The 12,694-nt window shown below is 33.0% G+C and overlaps 1 protein-coding gene across 1 annotated transcript in view; it reads right to left on the reverse strand.

Annotated features, from left to right (window-relative positions):
* Positions 1 to 972: 972 nt before the first annotated feature.
* The window catches only part of LOC110443391 (triple QxxK/R motif-containing protein-like), a 20,422-nt gene continuing 8,700 nt past the window's right edge, over positions 973 to 12,694 (reverse strand). The window contains exons 4-5 of the mRNA XM_021487578.1: positions 2,116 to 2,245; positions 973 to 1,549 (exon numbers count right to left, since the gene is read on the reverse strand). Coding sequence (XP_021343253.1) covers positions 1,440 to 1,549; positions 2,116 to 2,245 — 240 coding nt within the window. The 3' untranslated portion in view covers positions 973 to 1,439. The remainder of the gene's footprint in view (positions 1,550 to 2,115; positions 2,246 to 12,694) is intronic.

Here is a 12,694-nt window from a genome sequence, read left to right on the forward strand (position 1 = left end):
TCTGAAATGTTCGTTCTTTTCACTCACAATATGTTTATGAAGTGAATGCATGTAGAATGAGTTAGCTTGTGACTTTAGACAAAAACTGATAGTCCTTGGATCTATTGTTTGCTTTTTCAATATCTTAAATTTCGAAAGAGCTATTGTTAACTTGTACATACGCATATAAACTGCACCCTTCTCTAGAATATTAAATTATTCAGAAAAATATATATATATATCCTTATAATATTAATCATTTGAATGTCTGATTTCAAACTAACTGGAAAATAAAATAGCAGAAAAATGCAGCTGGATTTTTTTACCAAAACTGCGTTCTGTTAGCGATTCTAAGATGTATAGAGAATAATACATGCCTTTTTCCATATCACACTTAGTATCAACCCGAGACTGCAATATAAGACCAAGGGCCGAAGGCCCGAGGACTAATATTGGTTGAAATACTGATGTTAACTGTATCATCTTTATTACTTTTTTCGTAAAAGTCCCACATAGTATGTGTTTCTTTCAAGCAATGATATTCAAAGTTGTATTCATGTAAATGCGTAGATACATTTTTGGCAATAGTACGGGGATTCTTAATAAATTACTCACGTGGAAACAATAAAACATGAAAAGAGCCGTTTATGCTAAACAATGGTTACCTGAATGACGGTTATAATTATTCTCAAAAATGATATTTTTCTCAGAAATCTATCAACTGAGCTTTGTTTTTATATCATTTTACACCTTCATTCAACATAATAAATAACATAATAAGGTAAAGAAAACTATAATTCGAACTCAGAATCGATGAACTAGTAGCGGTCTGTAACACTTTTCTTTTTATAGGTCGAGGTCTGTAACACTTTTCTATTCATAGAACGAGGTCTGTAACAGGTCAGGGTTCGAATTATCAGAATTTTATTAACTAAGATAAAGAAGAGGTTTGGCGGGACTGGAGAAATACTTCGAGATAAACGGGGTCTTCGAGTTAAAAGAGTTCGAGATAACGAGGTTCAAGTCTCTAATCAAGTAATTTGTCAAACCACACAAAACCAAATTTGAGGTCCTTCTTAAGAGAGGATTAATAAAAAAGATTGACTTTCGGCCAAATATATCAGTGTACGCATAACTCCGCATTTCGTCAACAAATAAAAAATGTGATTTGTACGAGACTGGGATATGCCGGGTGTAAACCATGTGAGATCTGACAGTCCCGGGCTGATCATTGGGCGCCCCCTCGTGGAGACTCTCGACATTCCTGGTGGCGTGCAGTACGACGGAAACACGGAGGGAACATGTGTTCTGTCAGGAACGACATGGCTGACACGACTATATGTGTCAGGTAGAGATGTCTCCAGGGTCGAACCTTCATATCTGTAACAGAATGTATAACTATGGTGACTGGGTACGCCTGGCTCCCTTACCGGATTCCCCATGTCTATGAGTAGGGACAGTTATAGTAAGTAATGTATGCCAGCCATTCCTACAACACATTTAATGTGTTTGTTGACGAGATACTGCTGTCTCTGTAACCTCGTCATGTCCAGTGTTGTCGGTATTGTTCCTACAGAAAAAAATGTCAAGATCCATGAATTACCTTTATACATACCTGATACATACATAGCAAAACAGATGAGGTACCGCACATCCTCAATATATTTAAACTAACATAATTATCATGTTATTTACTTGGTTACCAAGTAAGATAATAAATGTGGAGAGATACTTATACCTCAGGTAAGCAAGCCAAACCTTTATAACCTATATTGTATAGAGCTTTACAAGCATACAGGAAATGCTGCTTTCCTTAGGTTGGCATTGTATGCCAGGATACGCAGCCATATTCAATAGATATCTTAAGTATTTTGTCAGTTCCTCTTGTTTCTGATTTCATGTGCTTTGTCGTTTTATCGTGTTTCTAATTTATTTTATATACGTCGTTTTTTTCATCTTCTTTCCAATGTCCAAATCATGGTTATTTTATTTGTATACAAGGGTTATGAAATGGCGATATGATACCGCTCACACTCTTGGTTTCTCATGCAAATAAATGGATAATGGTTTTGCATTGTATAATAATAATTTCTCCTTCTTTCATTTAATTAATTTCAATTGAAATAAAATACATACCATACTGTTCGACTTGATACCTTGACATTTGCCTCAATATGACAATAACGGTTTCCTCACTACTGAATTCTTTGACATTCACCTGTACGACGATAACTGTTACATCACTTCCCAATTCTTGAACATTTCCCTAAGTATGACAAAAATGGTTACCTCACTACCAACATTTTTGATATTTCCCTCAGTATGACAACAATTTCTACTTAACTCGTACACATGTGACAACTTTCATTTCACGATTTTACGTTCTTCAGAAATGATATTGTAGCCTCTACCGCTCAAGGGGTTCATCTCTCAGGTGTTTCCCTACTCTAGATGCTACATTCTAAGTATATGATTAAGATTTTCCAGATAAATGCTTCCTGTTGACTAATTAACTTTTGGGAAAGTCAGCGACTTCTTAGACAGGATTCCAGTTATAACATAACAAAAATACAGTGTACGTATTTTTTCAGCACCCTAAATTCATCTGAAAAAGATACTTATGGCACAAATTTAATTTTGCGCATTGCTTTGGTTTTGCGTATGTGATTAAAAAAAACAAGGAAACGTTAGCTATGCAATTCTGAGTTTGGAAGGTCTGAAGTACGTTCTGTAGTGTATTTGTGTGATATGAAAGTCGATGTTTTATATCATGCACATTAGAGTGCATTGTGGTTTTGTTGTTACCACCCGAGCTATACTGTTAGTGATTTATACTTATACTTCATTATCTATACTGTTAGTGATTTATACTTAAACTGTCAATTTCTATACTGTTAGTGATTTATACTTATACCTCATTATCTATACTGTTAGTGATTTATACTTATACTGTCAATATCTATACTGTTAGTGATTTATACTTATACTGTCAATTTCTATACTGTTAGTGATTTATACTTATACCTCATTATCTATACCGTTAGTGATTTATACTTATACTGTCAATATCTATACTGTTAGTGATGTATACTTATACCTCATTATCTATACTGTTAGTGATTTATACTTATAATTTCAATTTCTATACTGTTAGTGATTTATACTTATACTGTAAATATCTATACTGTTAGTGATGTACACTTATACTGACAATATCTATACTGTTAGTGATTTATACTTATACCTCATTATCTATACTGTTAGTGATTTATACTTAAACTGTCAATTTCTATACTGTTAGTGATTTATACTTATACTGTAAATATCTATACTGTTAGTGATGTACACTTATAGTGTCAATATCTATACTGTTAGTGATTTATACTTAAACTGTCAATTTCTATACTGTTAGTGATTTATACTTATACCTCATTATCTATACCGTTAGTGATTTATACTTATACTGTCAATATCTATACTGTTAGTGATGTATACTTATACCTCATTATCTATACTGTTAGCGATTTATACTTATACTGTCAATATCTATACTGTTAGTTATTTATACTTATACTTCATTATCTATACTGTTAGTGATTTATACTTAAACTGTCAATTTCTATACTGTTAGTGATTTATACTTATACTGTCAATTTCTATACTGTTAGTGATTGATACTTATACTTCATTATCTATACTGTTAGTGAGTTATACTTATACTTCATTATCTATATTGTTAGTGATTTATACTTATACTTCATTATCTATACTGTTAGTGATTTATACTTATACTGTCAATATCTATACTGTTAGTGATGTATACTTATACTGTCAATATTGAATATGCTTATAGTTACATGTGCCATAGAAAGGCTTAATTGAAAATGTGTTCAGCCATAAAAATCACGAAAGTGCAGATTGATAGAGTTATTACGAAAAATGCAAAATTCCACTATAAAGTTCAATATAGATGTTTCAGTTGAATCATTGCATAAGGATGTACACCTCTGAGAAGTCAAAACATTTCTGTATTAAACTTTTTTCCTTATATTGATTTTTGGCAAAAGGAGATAATGGCATAGTAGAAAATGCAATAAAACTATATGTCGGTGTGTTCGTTTTTGTGCTATGACCGGTCAAAGATACCAATTTAACACAATAGGTGATTTTAGGTGAATTTTCGGGTTTTGACCATTTGCAGAACAAATTCATACAATTTCTTCCAAGTGTGTTATCAGATATGTATGAATGTTTGTAGAATTGATAAAAATATTATTTTCTTTTAAATTATGGAAGTAAAATTTCTTAATCTTATTCATTTTACTCAGAAATGCGATTTTAGTTACCCCTACCCCTTTTTTTAATGAAAAAATGCACATTTTTTCACCATTTTTTGCAGATTAAACGCTTGATATAAAAAAATCCTGTATTAAACTTTTTTTAGGATTCAATGAATCAAAAGAAAATGTGTTTCTTTTTCTAAAACAGCCACAAAAATGGGGGGTCGGTGTGCTTCTTTTTTTGTGCCATTATTATTTGTGTTATTTTCACCTTTTTCGGGGTCAAAAATCAAAAGTGCTTCATTTCACCCTAATATGTAAAACCAAAATACCAATAATATATAACTTTCCACTTTTTTGCATATTATTTTAATCATATTGAACATTATAAAGTTGTACAGCAAAATTGAATCTGCTACATTTAAAAATGGTGACACAATGACAATTTAAGTGCTCAGTCTAGTGTAAAAAAAAGGTGAAATTTTGCACTTTGTGAAGCGCAAGAAATTCACATAAATACACTTTTTCAAAATGGCCGCCAAATTGGTATTTTTTTTCAAATTCTTGTAAAAAATGTTCTACAGACAACAGACATCTATTTTTTTGACATCTTTTTCAGATGTGTGTTTGCTATTAAACCTATCATAATTTGTTAAATATTACAAAAACTCGTTACACCAGATCAAAACGAGACTTGAACGTGACTGAAACCTCAGAAGAGTACATCCTTAAGGGTTTTAATCTATTTATAGAATAAGGAGAATCTCATTTTCTTTACATTTCTTATTGAATGTCACTGCCGTTCAAGTTCCTGTACAAAGAACATCAACTTTTATTGTTTTAAAGGAGACAACATCAAATACAAAATTGGTGTAAATTGCTGTTTAATTTTATATCTTCTAATAAAAATAAATTACAGCATTTGGCTTTTAACTAGCAATATTTGTCTGCACAAAACATTATAACTAAGCCACACTAAAAAGGAAAGACATCCATTATGAAAGGCAACAATGGCAGCAGCGTCTCGCCCTTCAGAGGTTGGTATGTTTCCAAATCAGTGGGAGATAGATTTAATTAAATCATTATATAAAAGGGTGATTTATAGTATACTGCTTGTGAAACATCTGAAGCGTTTGATTATGTGTAACACAGGAACCTGAACAAGTAATCACGGTATTTGGGGGAATTTGTTAAACTGGTTAAATGATTATGTAAGTGAAAGACGTCGGCATTTTTTTGTCGGTAATAATAGATCTTAAAACTCACAATGCTTTAGCCCCTAAATGTCCAGTGTTACGTCCGTTACTGTTTGTTCGATATATTTATGATATATCTGATAATCTTGAAAACCTTTTGAAAACAAACTTGTATTATGCTCGGAAGTATTCTCTCATACTATGGAAATCAAGATTGATAATGGCGTCCTACTAAATATCAAATCGGCAATGTTCCTACGCAATGAAATAAATATAACAGTCACTATAAAATGACTTACTAAAAATCCAAAATTGAGCAGATATAAGTACATTGTAGCTAGGTAAATTCAACTCAACGAAACCAGACACGTTTCACATTTCATATTTTGAAGAGAAGGATGTTTAGATCCTTATGTTTACCGATGTAAATGATGACTAGGGACAACCATAGGTACTTCGGAACGATATTGGTTGAAAACTTTAAATGGAATAGCTACGTCAAACAAATACATCAAAAGGTATAAAAAAAAAAAAAGGTTCGTGCTCTCAGCAGTACGAGACTTCCTAGGGGAAACTGAAAGCTTTTCAATAAAATTAAAAAAAAACAACTCACATCCAACTGTCTTCTATACTATACCCGCTCTCCTGAAATATAAAAGTATGTAACCTCCGCTTATAACTGTTTTATACCTTATTTCCTATTACACTCTCCCTCTTCAATAAGACTTGGGAACAATTTGGACCGAGGAATTAGACAGAGCGTGTCATAAACAGATTTTAAAGTTTCTCTCCAAAGCCAATGTCATATTTAATTCCAGCACATTATTTGATTGTTGATAGGAAATGCAAAATTTTGCACGCCAGACTAAGAAACAGGTCATTACCAATATAATTGATTTCCAACACTGTCAATTTGAGAATCCTATTGAAGATACCTGTCACTTTGTTGTTTGTAATAAGTATACAGATAATAGAGTCAACAGTAACCTGGATGGTTTCATCCCACTAGACCTGTTGTTAGTAATATACGGCAGTCGGAATTATCAACCAGATAAGGAAAGAATAACACACATTCTCAAGGACCCCTTAAATATTATAAAAACATCTTTTGGAGTTTGTACCACATCTTAAATATTTACCATTAGCTTTGATTGGTTATTGGATAATTGTTTTGATACGTGTTTTGCTTCTTTTTGTATGCTGTCTTAGAAGTGATGTTTGATGAAATATATATGTACCAAGGGAGATAGTTCGAAAAAACCGATCCATGGTATGGCCAAGGAGAGGCAACTTCTATATTCTTAATTTCCTGCCAAAGCCATAAACCATCGCTAAAATAAATGGGGGGGGGGGGTTCAGTAGTTTTATTTAATATTAATCCGGTTTTTTTTTATTTACTTCTTCTGTGTTTTTTTCTTTTCAATTCCATACCGAAAATTAAGGTAATATCATTTTTAGGCCAATTACAAACCTTTAACGAATTTTGAATGATGCACGTGTGATGAACATATAAGAACAACTTGCAAATTAATGTTGTTTATTTTATTTTGTTCGAAATTGGGATCGTTGTATTCATTTTTTTCAGATTATTTAAATACATGAATTTATCAAGAAATATATATTAAAAAATCCTCAAAAGTTGTCTATTTTGTAGTTTTTACTTACTGTGACCAAAGAGAGGTAACTCCTACTCATTAAGTTCTGAAGGCTGAGCAATCAAAGAGCAATCATTTGCCCAATTACGTGATCTGGAGCTAACAGTTTTATATTACCCTAATTATTCTATCTATTTATGTATATGTTATACTCCACAGAGACCAAAATGGCAATATTGCACAAATAATGCACAATACTGCCTACTGCTTAACTGAAAATAAAGTGACAGACAATTCTAAAATAATACAAATCCTATTACAGCTAAATCATTCGAAATACTGCATTTAAACGTGTTTTTTAATGCTAGTCATATTTTGTTGAGTAATAACTAATGCGTTATTAATGATGAACGCTAGAAACTAGTGAAGATTTTCAGGAAAGTTTGACAAATTGTTTGACAAATTATATTGTCCACATAGAAACTAGTTTAGATTTTCACGAAATTTTGACAAATTATATTGTCCACATAGAAACTAGTTCAGATTTTCACGAAAGTTTAACAAATTATATTGTCCACAAAGACACAAGCTCAGATTTTCAGGAAAGTTTGACAAATTGTATTGTCCGATTAGAAACTTGTTCAGATTTTCAGGAAAATTTGACAAACTATATTGCCAACAAAGAAACTACTTAAGATTTTCTCAAAAGATTGACAAATGTTCTTGTCCACATAAAACTAATCACTTTATTGCATATATATATTAACTTAAGAAATACTCATTCAACGAACATTTATTTGTTCCTATCTCAAATCACTTGGGTCCTCCGTTTGTATTATACGATATACTTATATTTATAATGCATACTGTTATATGCAGTTATAAGCATTAATGATTCTATCTTGTGTTTTTAATGAAATATAATATAATCTTTATTTCTTGCAATAGACATTATTGTCTTTGTGCTACATACATTAACACTATTTTGTAATACCGGTAATTATCGAAACGGTCAGAATAAGTTCTGACAAGTTACAACAGGCAAACTAAATACAATCTGTACATCTTAAATAAATGATGTATATATAAACCTATATGTATAATATAAAAAACAATGCCAACAAAATACAACAAATTCACAAAGTATTTGAACTAAAAATTTGTTTTTTGTGAAAAAAAACGTATGTCTCGATTCACAGTCGAGTTTTTAAGTGCTTTTGGAAACAGTTAGGTATTATTGTAGTAAGATCTATTAACAAAAGTTATGAAAATAGTGAATTATCTGTAACTAAAAAACAGGGCATAATTACTTATTTACGAAAGGGAGATAAGCTTCGTCAATTCCTGAAAAACTCGAGACCTATTTCTCGTTTGAATATAGTATATAAGATAGCTTCTGGAGCATAAGCAGGTAGAATAAAAACAGTCTTAGGTAAACTTATTAATACAGATCAAACAGGTTTTATTTCTGGACGATATCTTGGGGTAAACACCTGGTTAATATATTACATATTGCAATTTACATAGAAAAATAATATACCAGGGATGTTACTGATGATAAATTTTGAAAAAGATTTTGATTCTGTATCCTGGAAATTTATCAATAATTTTGGACATAGTATTAAAATATGGGTAAAAACGTTCAAGAAAAAAAACTCTTAATTCGGCAATTAACCAAGGGGGGGGGGGGGGTATCTTGAAGCAGAAGCATTTTGGATAGGGGGTAAAAAAAATAAAGTGATGAGGTTATGGCTAATGATGGGAATTTACAGTGGGGACATACAAGGTTAACACTTATGGGCATTGATTTTCATGTTGATCTACATCGTATCCCAAAAATAAATTCTGATAAAAACTAGTAAACCTTAGAGCTTTGATGAAGACTTGGAGTAGGAGAATTCTTACACCATCAGGAACAATAAATATAATAAAGCATATCCTAATTTCTCAATTTAATCACTTATTTATCGCTTTACCAAATCCTGATAAAACATTTGTCAAAAAGATAAATACAGAAATATACGACTTCCTGTGGAATAGTAAGATTGATAAAATAAAAAGAGATGTAATTAATAAAATTGAATCCTGATGGTTGTCTCAAAATGATTCATATTAAATCATTTACAGACTCATTAAAACTAACTTGGATTAGAAGATTACTCTCAACGGCAGGAGCATTGCAAATTCTTTTTAATTCAATTATTGATAAAAACCTTCTTGTAAATTGTGGATCAGACTATATTTCGAATCAGATCTCTGACGTGCTTATATGGTTTAACGAAAAAATCAAAATATTGGTATAGATTGGTATAGGAATGCAGTTGTAGTAGTAAATGACTTAAAAAAGGATAACAACAACTTCTTCAATTTTTTGAATTCAGAGAAAGATATGGTGTTAGAGCAACTACCATGAAACTATTACAGCTATAAAAGTGCTTTGCAGTCGGTGTAACTTGATCCATCCATAAATAGGCTATCCTTTTATCCCAAGAAAATTTACAAATATTTGCTAAAAACAGAAAGGTGCAAAAGATTTGTATAATGTGCTTAGTAAAAATTAAATAATTGCAAGTGGAATACACAAAAATCAGGTGAACAATTTGAATTTGATGAAAGTGATTGGAAAATGATTTTCAAACTCCCTTTCTCTGTAACAAAAGATACAAAATTGCAATGGTTCCGAGTTTCATCAAGATATCTTTAACGGTTTAAAAGTTACGGCACGGACAAGATAGTATTAGAAGAACCAGAACCAGTATCAGTACTAATACCATATTAATTAATATGTCTCCCTTCATTCGAGAGTAGGAGATATAATAAAACATAATAATTTGATCAATTTAAACGTAGGTAATAAACAATTAACAGTGAGGTATATAACCTAATACACACATACCTATCAGAAACTACACACCGGAGGTAAAACTGTAGGCATGTATACATACCATGGTCCATGACCTACATTGATCCAAAATCTACCCTTTTATTTTCTCTGTAGGCCTGTCGGCAACCTCGCTCAACAATGAAGTATAGTTACAAGTCTGCACAGGTAGATCTACAAATGGTGGCCAGCAAGACGTATTCAGAATGGACTTGTGTCAACAATGAGGAACAGACATTAACCAGAAATGTTTCTTCGGAACAAAACTGAATTCTGAGCCAAAAAACATGTGATTTATGAGCACAGTAAGGTAATGGAGGTTTACCTGGACAAGGACCTACACAGACCTACTGTATGTTGACAAGGAAGTAGTAGTGTCCGTATAGTTACAAGTCTGAAAAGAATGATCTACAAATGGTGGCCAGCAACGCGTGTTCAGTTTGGACTTTGTATTAACAATGAGAAAGAGACATTAAATAGAAATGTCTCTGATGAACGAAACTGAATTTTGAGCCAGAAAACAAATAATTTATTAAAACCACCAGATGGAATTTAATTCGGGCTTTGTTTCCAATGCTGGGGATATAGACAACAACAATATGTACCCGTTTCCTTGACGTTTACATTCCGAGGCTTGGAATGGAAAACCTGGATTACTTATCCTAGTAACCCACATCAGTGATCATCAGGTAGCTTTATATGCTTTAGTGTCTTTACAATTATGTTGTGTGAACACATGTGCCTTGATTGGAGCCCGGTATAAAGTCAAGATTTAGAAACATAAAATAAAGTCTATTTAATGTGACTGTTATTCAATATCAGTTATAATAGACAAGTTGTCTAGGTCTATTTACAGACTTCACTTTCTCTTCTTCAACTTTTTCATCAACATAGCAACACCCATATGTCAAACCCTTCTCCGTAAGAAAGGTCAGGCTACCTGCAATGAACACAGGAGGAGACATCTGGAACGTTACTGCGAAAAATGTGATACACTTGTTTGTCTAAAGTGTTTGTCAACATCTCACGAAGGCCATGATGTTTGTAAACTCAGTGATATTACTCCACACATTCAAAACTTTATTGACACAACTGAACAAAATGACCTGGTACAGCTTAGGAAATACATAACATCTACCGATACGCTTCTTACAGACAACACCAGCAATTTTGAGAATCTTTCACACGAGTTGAAAATGCAAACAGATAAATTAAAACAAGACCTCGACTTGCTTACAGCACAGACACTCTCTCTTTATCATAAAATGGAGGAGGATAATACCAAACTAATACAGAAATACAAACAGGGCCTTGAAATGTACGACAAGCAACTAAGACAACAAATTCAAGAATGTAAAGCAGCCATACAGCATGGTTCTCACATAGAAATATATGACACAGGATGTGAAATTCATTCCCAAATAAGTCTCCCTATAGAACCTGTCCTGGGTACTGCCAGTTTTACTCCAAACAAAAAGCCTCAACATCACCTAGAACTGGTCATAGGGGAAATTGCTATGTTAGATCAAGGTCAAGCTTCAACTGACCAGGATGGATCAGTTAGGTTGTCTGGTGGTCAGAAACCATCCTCTACATCACAACAGTCAGAACCAAAAGGAAAGAAGGCATTGACTTTGTACAAACTACTGCCACAGACCAAAGTGTTGGAGGACTGGATGTCTCCTGTTGGTATTGATTATATATGCCTTACCAATGATGGTCAGGTGTGGACCAGTTACTGTAATACCTTAACTCTCCTGGACAGGAAGGGGAAGGAAATACAGGAGGTCAAACACAAATCTGACATTACAGACATAAGTATGTCACCAACAATAGACACACTGTGGGTCTGTGATGCATACAGTATCACGGAGCTGGTATCAGGACAACTAACACACAGATTCAGCACCAAGGAGAAACCAATGTGTATCTGTGTTACTGCCAGTAACCATGTAATTGTGGGGATGACCAAACAAATCTCTAAATTAACCACACAAGGTCAAATGGTACTCACTACAAGTGCTGCAGGGACTGGGAAGCCATTAGTGTGTACACCACATAGGATCGCAGAGTGTCCTGTCGCTTACAATGTCGCAGTGGTTGATCGGAATAAGGATTATGGTGGTGATGGGATACAACATGTTTTTGTTATGGACACAGATTTCGAGGAACTGTTTGTATATAGTGGTGACATCCCCTGTACATATACACAATCATCACGTAAAGGAGCTGAATCATCTAACCCCCGTTGTGTGGTGTATGACAGTGTGGGGAACATTATCATAGGGGACAACTACAGAGTCCTACTCATTAGTGGACGAGGTGAATTCCTCAGGATCATACACACAGACACAGACTGTACACGTGCTGTAGGTGTAGACAGGGAGGATGTACTGTGGGCAGTGTTTGGGTTTGGCTGGGAGGATGTTAAACTACTACAGTACAGCAGTATGTGACTCCTGTGACAAAACTAGTAGCTATAGTTACCATGACAACACATAATCATCATAACCACTGGAGAAAATCTTTACAACATTCTAGTGCGTTTTGTTTTTGTTTTTGTTATTTTGATCATCAGAGAAAAATCAGTTCACATTCTATTGTGATTAATAATTAATTATGTATGTAGGTTCTCTACATAATGTGACAAGTAAGATTTTTTATATTAACTGTAATACAGCCTACTTTTGCTACTATACTGGTATCACCATTAGCTAGCATGTATGTAGGTTATATTATGTAACGTGACAAGTAAGATTGTTT

The sequence above is a fragment of the Mizuhopecten yessoensis genome, unplaced genomic scaffold (assembly GCF_002113885.1).
Source record: "Mizuhopecten yessoensis strain PY_sf001 unplaced genomic scaffold, ASM211388v2 scaffold716343, whole genome shotgun sequence".
In the NCBI taxonomy this organism is placed as follows: Eukaryota; Metazoa; Mollusca; class Bivalvia; order Pectinida; family Pectinidae; genus Mizuhopecten; species Mizuhopecten yessoensis.